General features: G+C 40.4%; 1 protein-coding gene across 1 annotated transcript in view; it reads left to right on the forward strand.

The window, feature by feature from the left end:
* Positions 1-18,482, forward strand: part of cntn2 (contactin 2) — a 52,449-nt gene that overhangs the window by 23,512 nt on the left and 10,455 nt on the right. The window contains exons 6-19 of the mRNA XM_063910800.1: positions 66-278; positions 1,741-1,843; positions 1,982-2,163; positions 2,417-2,553; positions 3,347-3,476; positions 3,686-3,836; positions 7,357-7,484; positions 8,749-8,924; positions 10,086-10,206; positions 13,862-14,020; positions 14,610-14,759; positions 15,913-15,983; positions 16,306-16,540; positions 17,637-17,752. Of these exons, the coding sequence (XP_063766870.1) occupies positions 66-278; positions 1,741-1,843; positions 1,982-2,163; positions 2,417-2,553; positions 3,347-3,476; positions 3,686-3,836; positions 7,357-7,484; positions 8,749-8,924; positions 10,086-10,206; positions 13,862-14,020; positions 14,610-14,759; positions 15,913-15,983; positions 16,306-16,540; positions 17,637-17,752 (2,072 nt within the window). The remainder of the gene's footprint in view (positions 1-65; positions 279-1,740; positions 1,844-1,981; positions 2,164-2,416; positions 2,554-3,346; positions 3,477-3,685; positions 3,837-7,356; positions 7,485-8,748; positions 8,925-10,085; positions 10,207-13,861; positions 14,021-14,609; positions 14,760-15,912; positions 15,984-16,305; positions 16,541-17,636; positions 17,753-18,482) is intronic.

Genomic DNA, 18,482 nt, shown 5'->3' on the forward strand with positions numbered 1-18,482 from the left:
GACCTTATTGAAATCTGAGCGTGAGTAATTGTAATTACTTATGTGTTGCAATCTGTCCCCCCCAGCTCTGTCATACCGCTGGTTAATCAACGAGTTTCCCAACTTCATCAAGAAGGATGACGGCCGCTGGTTTGTGTCTCAGGTGACAGGAAACCTGTACCTGGCTAAAGCAGAGCCCAATGACACCGGGAACTACTTCTGCTTCACCACCATCAACATGGACATCAGCACCAAGAGCACCTTTAGCAAGGCCAACCTGCTCACTGTGCTGCCCGACGGTAGGAGCACCGGCCCTGCCTGATGATTCAGTATGATCAATTAGAGACCAGAGAGTGATATATGTGTTGTACATGTGATTGGTTATAACCTGAGCTTTATAGTAACACACTGTTTGTAATGGGGGGGGTAAATACATAGAAATGGAATGGGAATAGAAGATTCTAAGACAAGGCAAGTTTATTTATAGAGCACCTTTCAATACAAGGCAATTCAAAGTGCTTTACAAAAATAAAAGACATTAAGAGCATTAAGACAATTTAGAAAATGGCATTTAAAAACAGTCATTAAAAAGATAATACAATAAACATAACAGGTATAATATACAGGAATAAAAGCTACAATGCAGTGTGAGATATGAATCTCTGCTATAATTCCAAGAAGTCCACTTGATCGTCTCAGTTTCCTGAGGTGTTGTCAGAGCGGACTTCTGTCCACTCCAGATAAAACAACCTTTCTGTTTTACTGCTAGTCTTTTTGCTCCAACCTGATCCCATGGTACTTTTAAGTTTCCCTGAAACGGTTCCTCTTTCACATTAGTTAACTTGACCTGGTCTTTCTAGGACTAAATCACACACTCACACAGTGAAATGTAGTCTCTGCATTTAACCCATACTAGTATAATGAGCAGTGGGGCAGCTATAGTATACACAGCACCAAGGGAGCAGTGTGATGCCTTCCCCAATGGTACCTCAGTAGAAGGCAAACTCTCAAAGTCTACAGTCTGTACTTGGTCTGTCCTGTCCCAGACTGAAGTCTTGGTTGAATACAAAATGTTTTGAACTTTTGGCATTTACTTAGATCACTGACACAATTCAGTCATTTCTCACCAGCTGTTATGGTTTGAAACCCAATGTTCAAGGGTTTTTATTGTCATATGCACAGTTGCTACAGTGTAGTTATGGCAATGAAAATCTCAGGTCCCGAGCTCCTCCAACAATGCAACATATTATAAAAGGACATAAGACAAGATAATAAAATAAAGATAATAAAATAAAACAAAAAAAGGTGAAAAAATAGTGCAATCAGCTTAGTTAGATCAGCTATCTTTGATACGTTCACTAGAGAATTCATCTTTTGTTGGAACAGGTGGAAAAGTTAGGGCAGCAGAGTGGTGATCTTGGTTGAGGGATCATTAATAAATCTCACTGCTGTTTTACCATCGCCTATCTATAAAATCGAAGTTTATTTATACAGTTCTAAAAGATAAATAAAATTACAAGACAATAATAATGACATAATAAAAAACAAGATAGAATAAACCAAAGTATCCTGGAGGATCCTGCTCCAATTAGGACACGTTAGGCTAACATCACTAACAGAGATGTCCCAAATGGTTTGCAAATAGCATCCGTGTGACATTCAGACATTACAGTAAGGAGTGCATATTTTCAAATGCAGTTATATTTAGGCATAATCTGAATGGAGTTTAAACTCAATGTTTTCAAATGTATTGTATACCAGCCACTCCCAGGAAGTCCGCTCCGAGCATCAAAGTGCGCTTCCCTGCAGAGACGTACGCCCTGGCAGGACACAGCACCCAGCTAGAGTGCTATGCCTATGGAAAGTAAGTTTACCACTCTGATGATGTGCGTGACAGCTCTGACCCTGTCAAGCTTTAATAGTTTTTGACTTGTACTTCGCTGTTTCAATTTCAAGCTACTTTTCTTCCACTGAACTCCTCCTTCAACTTGGTGTCTCATAGTCCCGTCCCTGAGCTGCGCTGGAGGAAGGTTGACGGCTTGATGCCGTCCAAGGCAGACTCCAGTGTGGACGGCCCCACCCTCAACCTGCCAGATCTGTCCTTCGACGATGAGGGTGTTTACGAGTGTGAAGCCTACAACTCAGAGGGGACAGACTCGTACCAGGGACGCATCAGTGTGCAGGGTAAGGAAAAGCTGCTGCATGAACACATATTTGTTTATACAAAGGTCCTTGTATCAGGTTTATCAGGGATGTTTTGACATTAAATGATGGCTTAAAAAATGTTGAGTGGATTATTGAATAAACATAATGGTCAATTTAATGTAAAAGGTTCATTAGGATCGACCTGAAACATTCAACATTACTTTCAACATGGAACAAGTTGAATAACATCTCCCGTCTCAGTTTGATTTCTGTTGTTCCCCCCGACCCTCAGCCCAGCCCGACTGGTTGCAGGTGATGATCGACTCGGAGGTGGAGATCAGTTCGGAGCTCTTGTGGAGTTGTGTTGCTGCCGGTAAACCACGACCCTCCATACGCTGGCTACGCAACGGACAGCCACTCAGCACACAGGTAACACACACACACACGGTAACTAGTACGGCTGTTTTTCTATTTACTGTTACACGTTCACTGATGATCACTGAACACTGTAAATGTCTAAAGTTGTTGTTGAATTCTCTGTGTCAGGAACACTTATCAATTCAGAGAACTATATTTAGCCAATAAAGGGCCGGAAATGTGTTTTAAAACCAGACTGACACATATCCATTTCTCTTCAACTTTTTTATCTCTTATATTTGAGAATATTTTCTACCATTTCTCATCCTAAGGGAAGTCGTAACCTATGAACAAATACAACTGGCGGATTATGAATATGTATAGGGGGATTCTGTACGTTTTCCACATGCTGCTGCAAAAACATCATAAAGTTGTTCAAGACTAAATTAGTCTTGTATCTTTATTCACAGTTATGAGTAAACTGTGGTGAGAACACAAATGATTGATCTGCTTGACTATTAGACTGTAAATGAACGTGGAATTAGTTGCCTATGACATGATTTATTTTCTAGCAGTGGAATGGTCCCAAAGATCCCCTCACCATGTGGTTTGTAAAAGCTGGTGCCACCTGTCCCATCAAATATTAAAATATCAATGAGGGCTGTGAAATAATTTGTATATATATATATATAAATATTCAGGAACCTGATCAGGCTACTGAGTATAGAGACTTTAACTGAGGATAAAAACACAACAGGTGGGGAGTAAAGGTGAATAGAGTCTCCCTACTCCACAGCACATACCTTTTACTTCTCTTCACTCTGTTCCCTTTCTACCTCACTCTTTTAACTATGCCTCCCCACAGGACCGGGTAGAGGTGAACGGGGCTCGTCTGAAGATCAGTAACCTGGCCCTGGAGGATTCTGGGATGTATCAGTGTGTGGCTGAGAACAAACATGGCACCATCTACTCTACTGCTGAGCTCCGGGTTCAGGGTAGGGAGTCCCTCTGACTGACATTTCATACACTGCAATAAAACACATGTACTTCTAAAACTAGATTTTACAATTCTATAATGACATTTCTCAGTAAATCAATAATATAACGTGTAAAACCATTTCCTTGGATTCATGCAGATCTAACTTTCATGTCTTGTACCTCATGTTTTGATGTTCCTCCCCCTCCCTTACTGCTGTCCTCACAGTTCAGGCTCCAGACTTCCGGTTGAATCCAGTGAGGAGATTGATCCCAGCAGCCAGGGGGGGGCAGGTGATGATCGAGTGTCGCCCCCGAGCCGCCCCCAAACCCAGCCTTTTCTGGAGCCGGGGGACAGAGCTGCTGGTCAACAGCAGCCGGTAACAGCGCCTCCTCCTCCCTGATACACAAACACATGGCATCACTAATGCAACTCTTAACAATGAACAGCAGCATTATTATGGGCTGGAGCACTTTTCCATCTTGCTATTTCTACTTTCCTGTAATGAAGGGTTAGTGGACACTTAGAGAAGCTGGAATGAATCTCCCAGTGAACTCAGAACCTAAAGCTCAGACCTGTCCCTCTGCTAGTAGAGCGCCTGGGACATGCTAATGTCTCAGAGGTCCCCACGATGATTGGAAGACTGGTAGAATAACCTCAGACAGGAATTAGCCTGCATGGAAAGCGATGACATTTTATTACATTAAAGAAACACTCTCAAATAAATAATCATATCAATAAACCGATTTTAAATAGTTTAACAGTATTGAAACTCATTATATGAAATGCTATGACATCACTCCATAATAACAGAATCTCTCCCAAAGTCATTTTTGCTTAGTTTGGGACATTTTCTTAAAAAAAAAAAGAAAGCATTTTTACCTTTCAGCCAATCCAGACCTCTTACACTCTTAAAACTAGCAAGCTCCAAAACTAACAGCTAAGGAGCTAACGCATATGTAAAGGATAATGTGCATCAATTATCCACCGATTTACAGACCTCTCTTTCACAATGTAAGCCAATGGGAAAAAGTCTTTCTGGGCCAGGTGACATAACGGACTGATACAGAAGTTGTAGTACGGCCGTTTGGCCACTACACATTTTTTCTCTAAGTCCGGATCACTTCCTGGGGGCTTGACAGTTTCTGATCCACTAACAAGTCCTTCAACACTGCAGAGCCCAGACCGTGTTCCTGTTAGTGTTCCTGTCTGTCTTTTTCTAGGGGTTTATCTGACGTCCAGCGCTCCGTCTTTTAACCTTTTTTCCTTTCTCTTTCCTGGTCCTCCTTAACAACGGTCAATATAGTCCTTTACAGCGGTCTGCATTACTGGATCAACAACGTGTCACATGTTCTGAATTGACCAATCAGACTCGAGTATTCAACTAAACTATGAAAGCTCCTGCTAGCCAGAGCAACATGAACGCTACCGTTATTCTGAATCCGGTCGTTACAGTGGCTAGATGATCACAGTACACGGATAAAATCGGAATACAACCGCTGTCAGAACTATTTGTTAAAGTGGACTGTAATGTTTTATTATTATTCAACACAAACTGCCATGACGTTATATTTCATTGCACAATTGCAACCACACTTACAAAGCTGCACATATCAACTTGAAACAAACCTCATTTATACTTTATTTCTGCATTTCTATCCTACTAAGACAGTATCTGTTGCAAGACTTAGTAGTCTTTCTAGGTGAAGTCTCATAAAGCGTCGAGTTTGCAACACTTTATTGAAAATGCTTATGATTTAAACACATGATCCTACTGTTTGTGTCTGATATGAATATTGGACTCAGACTGTGTATATCTGTCTACACTACATTCTCCTGATGTAAGATCAATTCCACAGTCTCACCCTGCTCCAAAAGAAGTTCCAATAATGTCATCATCTTCAGGGTGAACATCCTTAGTTGTGTGTGTATGAGATGAATGATGTATTACTTTTGATTTCATCACGTTCCATCAAAGCATCATGAAAATAGAATAATATCTGTCTGACTAATCAACAGGGGGAAACATCAAAGGGCATCCAAAAGATTTCCCCTGTCTTAATCTTAAATGAACTAGATTAGAAAAGATTCAGTTTATATGGTTACAGTATCAAATTTGTTGCATGAGTATAGCAAGGTACGGACAGATTGCATGTTTAGTTGTATTCCACTCATGGCAATTAATACATAACAAAACAGTTTTTCTTTGGAGCCCATGATGGAGCAAGGAGAATAAACTCCTATTTTACTGCTTTTTTAACAACCGATGGTTTGTCAGTGACAGCTGCTTACAAATACTTATGGTCACATGACACCAAAAACACAATCAGAAGTCAACGCAACAATCTACCATCAGAGAGATGGGTTAGCTGACATCTTCATAATTAAACTTGCTTTATACATGTTCATACAGCCCTTCAAATCATTTGGTATAGAGTTCCACCGTTTAACGCCAAGCGAGACACCGGTGCTTTGAAGTAGTCTGTGCAAACTGATGCTTAAAGTTACATTCCCTTCTATTAGGGTAGGGAATCACCAGTGTCCCCACGATACGATAGTATTGCGATACTTAAGCCACGATACGATAGTATTGTGATTCTACGATCCCATATATTGCGATATATTGATTGAGTTATTTTCTTAGCTCGCTCAGAATTTCATGGTAGCTTTGCCCAGCTAGTGTTGGCTGATTTGTCGGTGGAGCTTATACAACGTTGGCCCGGCCGTGAACAGTTAACGCTATGACCAGATGGTGGCATGTGAGATGAGACTTTATGTTAGTAGTGTTCCCAGAGTATTTCATTTTCATATGACACTCCTTACATATCACAAATAATTCCACACCTTTGATTTAAACGTGACCGGTGCATTTCTGATTTCTTTCTCCGCTGATGTTTGTTTGATTGTACTGCTGGGAATCACCCGGGTCCCCACGATACAATACTATCACGATACTTAAGCCATGATTCGATAGTATTGGGATTCTACGATATGCTAAGTATTGCGATACGTTATATTGCGATATGGCACATTTTTGATTTCTTTCTCCACTGACATCTTTGTTTTAACTCACTTCCTGCCAGTCCCACTGACTTTAGCCATGGCCATGACCACACAAAATAGCTCAGCACCATCTAGTGGATTGAAACTGCAATTGCTACCAAAAAACTTTAATTTGGATTTGCAATATGAATAGCTTATATAATAAAATATTGATACTTGCCTTACGTGTATAGATACAATATCGCCATGCAATGTACTATGCTGTATCGATTACTTCCCCCACCCCTAACAATAATGTGTGTATATTTTCTGGTAGTATTCTGTTTTTTGCTTTGTGCACAACTAATGAAGTCTGTAAATCAATTACATCTCTTCGTTTTAACAGCCATGACTGAATAAACAGTGTGTGTGGGTTAAAGCACTCTAAATATTGTGGATGACACTACTTACTTTGTGACTTTGTGTATCACCCTAGAATGGACCTTTATTCCAAACACATCCTTCATTCAGTCATTCAGTCAGTCAGTCATTCAGTCATTCAGTCAGTCAGTCACTCAGTCATTCAGTCATTCAGTCAGTCAGTCACTCAATCATTCAGTCATTCAGTCAGTCAGTCACTCAGTTATTCAGTCATTCAGTCAGTCAGTCACTCAGTCATTCAGTCAGTGCTGAGGCAGCAGAGGGGGTTAGCTTTCATCTCAAGCTAAAGCCCCAGCTAGGATGAGCAGCTGTTTCCAGTTCTGTCAGTCTGTTGGTTTTGGGTTTAAAATGATCAGTGAACATGAGATGTGTCTGCCAGAGAATGATGATGCTATGATCTGACATGATATTACCTGATTAAGATTGTAATGTTTATGATTTATGTCATTTTCCTACTCATGCTCGTGTGTTCTCAGAGTCACAGTGACTCCAGACGGCATCTTGTGGATCCACAACATCAGCAGGGCAGACGAAGGGAAATACACCTGCTTTGCTGAAAACTACCTGGGCAAAGCCAACAGCACTGGACACCTGTCTGTCAGAGGTACACACACACACACACACACACACACACACACACACACACACACACACACACACACACACACACACACACACACACACACATTGCAACAAAGCAATATGAATTCAGCCTGAAATGTGAGCTCTGAGCAGAGTTGAATTTTCTGCTTCATAATGTAATTTGGTGGAAAACCTGAATCTAGATTTTAATGTCCCTCAGCAAATGTAATGTTTTGCTAATGAATTATGAATCCATAGAGGATTTTGTTGTTTTACCACGGTAATAATAAAAAGTAAATACTATAACATAATCATTACAAAACCAATATTTGATATTGGCTTATTTGCTTGTTGCAGATACTGTATCATAATCAATGGGTAATTTATTTTCCAGATACACTTTAATGTTCAAAAAGCTCTTTATGTTTCTCATACTGCCTGTGCTGCAGCACCTCTTTTCACCCTCTGTCTGAAACCAGAGCCCAGTCTGCTCTTTTTGGATAGCTGGCCGGCTCTGTTGTGATTTGTCAACCACTTAAAGATGTCCCGCCCCTTAGCCTTTGATGTACAATGGTAAAGAGCACCAGCCAATAGAAACACGATGTCAGAGTAGGTAGTGATGTCACTAAAAATGGGTATTTTATCTGCCATAAACAGAACATTGATTACTTAGTGTTGAATCTGATACCTATGGAAATACAATTGTATATAATAGAAAAGGAATAAATATAATGCTAATAAAAAACAACATTTGAGACATTATGTTTTTACATTATTATAAAAAATACTAGTATTCCATTAGAAATAAGGTGAGAGGTATTATATTAAAATAGTTTCATTTATCTTTATACATGTCAAAGAAGAGTTTGATACAAACAAAGTCCAAAATGTATTTTTCACAAAACAAAGAAATAATAATATAAAAATATGTCTTTCTGTAACCTTTTTGGCATGAAGTTACATGTTATAAAAAACACTCATATCCATTTATAAAAGGTTAATGTTATTTTGCAGCAATTATATTAAAACACATTTGCAACAAGATTCTGTGAACCTACTTTATGTTAGCCTCGCGGGATTTATTCACCCTTTTATATTCCTGCAAGGGCAGTCCAAAGTGTCTGCTGTGAAATAGTATTTTAAAGCGATGTGAACATTATTTGATCCTCACCTCAGGACCATGTTGTTTCTCCTCTTTGTCTTCAACTTATTTTTATGGAACCAATAAAATGCACAGCCCTGGCAGTAGTTTTTTCCTGAGTTACTTTTATTTTGTGCCCCCCCAGATGCCACTAAGATCACGCTGGCTCCTGCCAACGCTGATATCAACCAGGGGGACAACGTGACGCTGCAGTGCCATGCCTCCCACGACCCCACCATGGACCTGACTTTCACCTGGGCCCTTAACGGGGTCCTGCTGGACCTGGAGGACATGACCGCGCCCTACCGGCGGGTGGAGGGGGTGAGTCCTGTGAGAGAAGCTGGTGGGAGGATATTGGTATGACGCTCTGGAAGACCAGCTGAAACATATAGAGAGTTGGTTGGGGGGTGGGGTAATGTAGGAGACGAGAGCAAGTGATGGACCCTCATTAGTTACATAAAGCCTACAAAATCCACTGAAAAACTGAAATGTTGACTTGAATTAAATGTAATATCTCAACAAATTTCACATACCTGTATTAGGTTAGTTGAACCTAATATTTTAGATTTAAACGTAATAGAATTGTTCAACTAACCTAATATAGTTACACAATTATTTATTATTATTTATGGCTATTCCTTATGCATCTAAGTTTTAAACTTTTAGCATCTGTTTATATTAAAACTTTTTTAGTTTTGTACATTCAGATTGAATAGTTGATAAATTTTGTAAATACGTACACTGACATCTAGTTCAATTCAATGTTAGTGCCTTCTCATTGCTGCTACCTCTGCTTTTATCACTGCTGTATGTTATTACTGCAGGAGAGGCCAATGTAATGTCGTTAAACCTATGTATGATGTCAATAAAGATATCCTGATTATGATTATTATTCTGAACATCACACAGCAAATAGGACGTAGTAGAGAATCAGCAGAATCCGTCACATTAAAGGCTTTACAGAGCGTGGATGAGGCTCATCCCTTCTAGTCTCACTAAAATGATAGATATAAATAACACTTCTGATCTAATACATTTATTAAATATTAAATATTTATTATTTATTAAATATATTAGATCAGCTGTCTACACTCAAAGTGTTCCCCACATGCTAAAGTCTGGACGACATTTACTGTCTACAGTCTTCTAGCATTTTCATTAACAGTGAGACCACGCCACTATATGCAAGGTTTTTTCTACAATAAGTCAATTCCAGATTGTAGGTTGGACATTTCCCAGTACCTGAACACACAGCCTGGCAGAAATAAGCTCCTAACTGGACGTGACTATCCGTTTCATGTTCCTGTTCCTTTGCTTTAAACTGTTTGATTGTTGATGTGATGAGATGCAGCTGTAAGATAGAAACCTAAATGAGCTCCTGTACTCTCAGCAGCTGCTGCTCCTCTTCAGTGTGTTTTCTTCTGCCTGTACTCCAGACTCACACACTGCTGAACTCTGGGTTTGTTGTGTGTGGCCTTTCAGAAGGAGAACATAGGAGACCTGCTGATAGTGAACACCCAGCTGAGTCAGGCAGGGATGTACACGTGCACGGCTCAGACGGTGGTGGACAGCGCCTCAGCTGCAGCCAAACTGGTGGTGCGAGGTAAGAAAAACACTTGAAGCCGAAGAAATGAATATCAAACTGATGGAATGATTATGAACACAGCTCAGAGTGAAACCATGTCATTGGAACCAGCTCTTTCTAATGTCTAGCCTGTTACTGACTAATATCTCCTCTTTTAAAACAGAACATTTATAGGTTAATATGTTGTTGAGCGGTCGTTTAGAGCTCTCGGTCTGTACAGGAATCAGCCTGTCACCACAATCAATGTTTTTTTGTAGTGTCGGCAACAATGAAGTTGTAGGTAATCCATTTTTATAAAACATTTTTAAATGAGCATTTTAAGAAATGATATGATCAGGTATAAATAAACACTTCGATACATTAAAAAAACAATTTCCTTCCGAAAATCTTTCATTTTCTCCATTCCATTCATTTCATTTAGTAGATTCTAACATTATGAGTAAATTGAGTTAATACCTTTAAATTCCTTGTTATTTGTTAAATTATTGCTATTATTAATCTTAATACGTAAGAATCACTTTGGTAATTTCCTCTGATGTTTTTACGTGTACAGTATGAATAGGTCATAGATGATCAGTTTGTTACTCCTTAAACAATGTGATCGTTTTAACTGTGTGAACAAATCTAATTTGACTAAGTTAGGCACTTGTTCATCTCTCATCACATTATGAGCTTCATATTGGCTTGAAAGGAGAATCTTCAAAATGGCTTGCAAATCGATTAGATCAGAGGTCTTCAACAGGGGGGTCGCGACCCCCAGGGGGTCCGCGGAGGTACTGCAGGGGGGTCGCGAAATCTTTGGTTGATTAGACAATTTTTTATATATATTTTTTTTTTTTACAAACCGTTTTTTCCCACAAATTGCAATGTCTTTAAATGCACAACACAAATCCAAAATATTATAGCGAACGGAAAAATGGAGGCAGATGTGCCAATCACGAGGCCGTGTGACACACGCTGGCTCATAGACATAATATTATGTCTATGCGCTGGCTCTGTCAGGTTCCCCGTGATTGGACGAGAGCCTATTCAGGCCCCAGTTTACTGAAGACCCAGACACAGGGATGCACGCAGCGACATTATTGAGAAGACCATACATATAAAATGGATCGTTTTGTAACTCGAGCGAAAAAATCAACAAGCACAAGCGAGATACCATCCACCAGTGAACATGCAAGTGACGAGGCAGAACCTGCTGCGCCTGCAGATGTTGCAGCTAATAAGGGTAAGCGCAAAAGGGAGAAGACACGAAAATATTCAGATCATTATCTGAAGTTCGGGTTTACCTTTAAGGAGACAGATGGCATTGAGTTTCCAATGTGTGTCATTTGCTCTACTGTTCTTTCAAATGAATCTATGAAGCCATCAAAGCTGCAGCGTCACTTGGAGACAACACACAGCCACTTAAAAGACAAACCTGTTGAATACTTCCAAGCTAGCCTCAAATCCCTCCAAGGTCAACAGACATTGATCAGAAAATCAGCCAAAGTTGGGGAGCTAGCTTTGAAATGCTCTTATCAAATTGCTCTTCGGATTGCCCAGAAGAAACAGCCATACACACTTGCAGAGGATTTAATATTGCCTTCAGCAACCGATATGTGTATAACCATGTATGGAAATGATATTGACATTAATAAACTGAAAACCATTCCAGTGTCGGACACAACCATAGCTCGCCGTATAGACGAGATGGCATCTGATGTGAGGATGCAACTGATAGAGAAGCTGAGGTTGGCAGATGCATTTGCGTTACAATTAGACGAGTCAACAGATGTGTCGAAGGACGCCCAGCTTCTGGCGTTTGTGCGCTTTGTCGATGATAAGGAAATGCAGGAGGAATTTTTGTTTTGTAAGTGCCTCCCTCAACGCACAACTAGTTCTGAAATCTTCAAAGTGATCGATGTTTTTTTCAGAGAAAATGACATTCCGTGGACAAAATGTATTGCGCTGTGCACTGACGGTGCAAGAGCCATGGCTGGTTTAAAAAGTGGACTAATCGCGCTTGTAAGGGATGTGTCTCCGCAAGTGATTTGGACGCACTGCATGCTACACAGGGAGTCACTTGTTGCCAAAGATATGAGCGCTGAATTGGCAGATGTCATGGACTCGGTAGTGAAAGTAGTCAACCTAGTCAAGAAGAGCGCATTGCAAACACGTCTCTTCTCGAATCTCTGTGCTGCTGAGGGAGAAGAACACACTGCGCTACTCTACCATTCCGAGGTTCGGTGGCTTTCACGTGGAACAGTGTTGTCACGTGTGCTGGAATTGCGCAAGTCTATTCGGGAGTTTTTACTTCTCCAAAAGCGCACAGAGCTGGCTGCACTTTTCAGTGACAATGTTTGGGTCACCAAACTTGCCTATCTTGCTGATGTTTTCGCTGAGCTGAACAAACTGAACAGTTCAATGCAAGGCCGCAATACCCATGCCATTCAACTGTATGACAAAATGGAAGGCTTTCTAAAAAAAATCAAAAGGTGGAGGGAGCGCATCGGGGAGGAAATATTTTCCATGTTTCCATCAGTGGATGAGCTGGGAGATTCTGCTGTGCTCTCGCCCCCCATTACACGCGCAATTCTTGCGCATTTGGAGGCGCTCGAGGGACAATTTGGGCACTACTTTTCTGAGGCTGACTCCTGGCGCAGGGACAAGACATGGATACTGTTTCCATTCACAGACAACGCAGCAGACGGCACACACCTGACAGTGACGGAGGAGGATCAGCTAATCGAACTATCCACTGACAGTACGTTCAGACACATATATGACACAAAACCACTCACCCAGTTCTGGATCTCTTGCCAGAAAGACTTTCCGCAATTGGCAGGAAAAGCCATGATGAGCCTTTTGCCCTTTGCCACAACCTATCTTTGCGAAAGTGGATTTTCCTCACTGACTTACTTGAAAAACAAATACAGGTCAAGGCTGCAGCCTGAGGCTGATATGACCCTCTGCTGACAACCTCCATCCGTCCAAGGCTGGATCAGCTGTGTGCTGCTCATCAGGGTCAGACATCTCACTGATGTGAGAGTACGTGTGCCATCCACAGATGGTTTGAGGATTCATTGTCCCATCTACATGCATGTTTAGTGTTAAAATCTCATAGCTCAGTGTTTGTTTATAAATGACAGTGGCACAGCCACTCTGCACCTTGCACTTGTTTAAAGTTCAAACTTTTATTGTGATTTATTTTAATAGCCCTGTGTTGTGTGCAAGATATATGTTCATAAATGGCAGTGGTACGGCCACACTGTACCTTGCACTTGTTTAAAATAAAAACATGAATATATTAACCTGTGTATTATTTGAATAGCTTAGTATTGAATGTACAATAACAGTATCTATGTTTACACACTGCACTAGGCCCCGTTTAATATAAAACACAATTGTATGCCATATTAATAGTAGGGGGTCCCTGCTCCAACTCTCCATCAGTTTGGGGGTCCCTGGCCTGAAAAATGTTGAAGACCCCTGGATTAGATAAATAAGTGAAGAGCAAAACATTTCTTAGCAAATGTATAAAAGTATCCCTAGGGGAAATACTCTGAATTCATTCACAGTTGCAGCAGGTCTAGCAGCTGCTGAGCAATGATCAGCTGTTCCACATGATCTATACTGTGCATGTCTGAATCATAGAGCACTGATCAAACCCCTGTTCATCCTGTGTTGTGTGCAGGCCCCCCAGGACCCCCTGGTGGTTTGCTGGTGAAGAACGTGGCGGAGGCGTCAGTGGAACTTAGGTGGAGCCGTGGCTACGATAACCACAGTCCCATAGGAAAATACGTCCTAATGGGCCGGTCCTCCCTGTCTTCAGAGTGGAAGAAGATGAGGACAGGTGTGTGTGTGTGTGTGTGTGTGTGTGTGTGTGTGTGTGTGTGTGTGTGTGTGTGTGTGTGTGTGTGTGTGTGTGTGTGTGTGTGTGTGTGTGTGTGTGTGTGTGTTTATGTGTGTGTGTTTATGTAATTTACCAATTTTTTTCTTAACACTGTTGGAAATACCAACGAGTGTAGCAGGGTAACGTGGTTTAACAATGAACCACACTTTACAAAACACAAAAACATTTCATAACACTCAAAAATATTTGACAAAATACTGCATTTCAGGAAACACACCAAAAAAAATCCATTTCAGAACATTAAACATTTTTAGAAAACAAAAAAGCTTCTGAAAAACTGAAAACATTTTAGAACAATATTACACAAACACAGCAATATTTTACAAAACATTACATTTCATTAACATGACGACATTTCACTAAATGTGTCACAAAACACTGGAACAAATCCTTAAACACTAAAACATTTTGATAAGCATAAACAATTTTAAGAAACTCAAAAACATTTAACAACTAAAAATAGTCGACTTGAAAAAGTGAGTAAAAGAGTACTAAAACTAAACCTGTGCACACGTCTCGCCCCGCGCAGACCCGGTGAACATCGAGGGGAATGCAGAGTCGGCTCGTGTGATTGGTCTGATGGCCTGGATGGATTATGAGTTCAAGGTCGTTGCCAGCAACATCCTGGGCAGCGGAGAGGCCAGCATGCCCTCACACACGATCCGCACCCAGCAGACAGGTGAGGGGCCACAGGTCGCATCGTACTCAGTGAAACCATGGCAACCGGGCGCTGGAAGTCATTTTATATTCAACCAGGTCTTCAGAAACAGAGTGCACGTTACTAGATTACGTGATCAGGATACTGAAAGAAGGTTACTGTATTCCCTGAATAAAAAAGATGTAATCAGATTACTGTTACCAGCAGGATTACAGTTGTACAATTCATTTTAAACTAAAGATCGATATATTGTGTGTACTGAATTACAAAGATGTATGGTTTACATTTAGGCTACTTTAATTCTTTATTTCAAATGCATGTATTTGTTCATGTAGTCAAGGACGCCTGATTTATTAAACATAAAGACCTTCTATGCTTTTGATTAATAAACAGCAGTGTAAACTATAACTGATCCTACATTGTTTTAAATGAAATATGATAGTGGATACTGATACATTTTTTTGACATGTAACTATTAATACATTTTAAAGCACCCCTCCCAACATACTGTACAGAATGAGTCCACAGCTTTAAAACAATCACATGGCACACCGGCCTGGCAGCTGAGGGGCCAGTTCTTCTCCTGGTTAATGCCAAGGGGCCCTCGAGCATGGCACTAAACCCCCAACTGCTTGGGTTTACCTGTTCATGGGCAGCCCCTCGCTCTGAAAATTGATATTCACACATAACTTTTAAAGTTCATCAGAGTGGAAGTGAAAGCATCAGCATCATAAAACTGCTGAAACAAATAAAATGCTGTCCGTGCTTCTGATGAAATATTGTCTTCTAGTCATTGCGACCGGCTGTTTTGTAATTAATACATAATGATGTTAAAGACCACTACTGTCTTATTCCTTCTACACTTCATCCTTGTCAAAACCTGACCCCAAATTACCCATGATGCCACCGAACTGCCGACAGTTTGGTCCTAGGCTCAGATGTGTTATGCTAGTGGCGACTTATATAGCCCTTTGGCTCAATGAGGAGGGGGTAATATGTGAGTGTTACCCCCCCTTACTGATTCTGTCAGAGGTAAGCCTCTCTAAAAACTGAGATAGTTAGTTAGTGATGTGTGTGAGCAAACTAAAACAAAGTAATGCTTGAATGTATAATACTTTCCACTAATCTTACTCTCACATTGATTCTATCATATCTCTCATCTTGTGGCCCTCAGCTCCCACAGTGGCCCCCAGTGGTCTTGGAGGAGGAGGAGGAGACCGCAGTGAACTCATTGTTACCTGGACGGTAAGAGGAGGGATTAGTTTGTGTGTAGGTAATATTATATGTTATACAAAGAGAGGGTTTTTAACTAAAAAGGCAGCGGCTCTGGAAGAGACACACTTGATTTGTCTTCCTATGCTCAGATATATTTCTAGGTGCCAGTGTGAAGAGGAGAGAGGATTACAGAAGGCAAAACAGAGGCACCTAACTGTTATCTTAGGACAGAACAAGAATCAATCCCTGAGAACAGTGTGCAGGGGGGGCAGCCTTGAGAGTCACCACCCACAAAGGGAAGTTGTGTCAGATGTTAGATCACTGGCCTTGATATGTTCTGCTGACCCTGCAGCCCATGGCCAGAGAGTACCAGAACGGGGACGGTTTTGGCTACATCCTGGAATTCAGGAGGAAAGACACAGCGGCTTGGAGGGCGGTGCGCGTTCCTCACGTGGAGTCCTCCCGATACGTTTACTACAACGACAGCCTGATGCCGTACACTCCCTTCGAGGTGAAAATCAAGGCGTATAACCGCAGAGGAGAGGGGCCCTTCAGCCAGATCGCTGTGGTCAACTCTGCAGAGGAGGGTGAGCCTCGCACCTGATACCCTCCATACACTCTCTGTTACAACGCACTGTATCCTTAGTATCTAATGATATCAACAATAAAACGATCATTATAATAATAATAATAATAATAATAATAATAATACTGCTTTATTTATAAAGCACTTTGCATACAGCAGCTCAAAGTGCTTTACAATAGGGCACACATCACAAATGAAAATCTACAAGAAGAAATTCCCCTCAGATCAGAGGTTAAGACCTTTTCAAAACATGCAGCATAACAACATAAAATAGTGTTTCAAAGTGTTAAAACACAAGGAGGTAAAAGGTATGATCAGAAAAACACACATATAATGATCCCTCTCAAAGAAATAAAGGAAGACAAAAGAAACCGATACAACAAAATATAAAAAGGTATAAATGAAATGGAGTTAACATGTATACACAATAAAAAACCACAATGTAAACGGTATTGATAATTGTACTAGAGGAGAAACCATTAAGAGATTAAAAAGACCAACTTAAAAGGAAATGTCGCTGATAAAACTGTTCAAACATATAAGACCTTTAAAATGAATACAACTGAATCTAAATAAATAAATATAGAACTGATACTAAAAACTCAACTTTAAGAAGGAGGGCGTCGCTCATAACAAGCTCATTCAATAAGATGTTTCTTTAGCTGTCGTTTAAAGATGTCTACTGAGTCGGCCTCTCTGATGTTTCCTGGTAGGGTGTTCCACAGTTTAGGAGCGTATAATTATAATTATGAACTAAGATTTGTTGTCTTTCGCAGGTTATTTGCATAGTCAAGTATAATTTAGGACTTTAGTTAGCAATAGTAGATAGACAGTAAGATTCTCTGTATGTCTATGAGTAAGGTAAACTATGTAAAATGTGTAAAAGGTTTAAAGAATGTTTCTGTAGCTGCAGTATCTGCTGTCACCACTAGAGGGCGACCAGAGGCTTCAGCACAGTCGGTTTAATGTGGATTCTCTGGCAGTAAAATAATCCTGTCTGTCATTGTGTACCTCTGTTCCCAATATATCAAAACTCAGTGTACATCATGAAGTATGTTGAGTCCTTTGACCTCTGACCTCTCACTGACCCCTCACAGAGCCCACAGTGGGTCCAGCAAACATCAACGCCTCGGCCCTGACCGCCTTTGAGATCCTGGTCTCCTGGGAGCCCGTCCAGCAGCTCAGCGCCAACGGCATCCTCCGAGGATACGAGGTGACCCGCTGCAAAAATAAACACACATGTTTGTCCAAACTGTCGAGCGGATTTATGGGATAGAAAAAGTGAAACTCAGATTAGGTTAGATTTACTTTAATGATCCCACATTTGGAGATTGATTTGTTGCAGCAGCATGTTTACAAAGCACTTAATATGACCTCAAAATGTAAGGAAACAGGCTCAATAAATATAAATAGTAAATATATGCACATCAAAATATAAATACCTATAGAGTGTTTTAAGAATACACATATGAAATAAACAGTATACAAGAGTACACTGTAATAGATCAACTTATTACTCAACTAAATATAGAAGCAAAGAATACTCTATTTATACAAGTAGGCAAATTAAGATAAAGATGCAAGGATATCAGGTTTGAATAAAATGTGTACAAGTTGTTCAGGGTTAATGGAAGGGGAAGAAAAAACTATGGAGCGTTGGTAAAATGTTTATAATCTGTATTTATTTGACATGGTTTATTTATAGGACATGCGTATTCATTTCCAGTGTAACAATCGTCCAGCTATATCAGTTTGCTGTCACTCAACAGAAAAAAGATTACATTTTTTTCATTGTCCTGTAAATATTTGACATTTAACCAATAAAATAGATTATTTAAAGTTGTTATTAAATGCTTAGTTACACTTGATCCATCAGGGACATTTTTGCTCTCTTTATGGTGTAAATATGTTGTGTCCAACTGGTCCTGCCTCTGTTTCAAATC

The sequence above is a fragment of the Eleginops maclovinus genome, chromosome 20 (genome assembly GCF_036324505.1).
Source record: "Eleginops maclovinus isolate JMC-PN-2008 ecotype Puerto Natales chromosome 20, JC_Emac_rtc_rv5, whole genome shotgun sequence".
Taxonomy (NCBI): domain Eukaryota; kingdom Metazoa; phylum Chordata; class Actinopteri; order Perciformes; family Eleginopidae; genus Eleginops; species Eleginops maclovinus.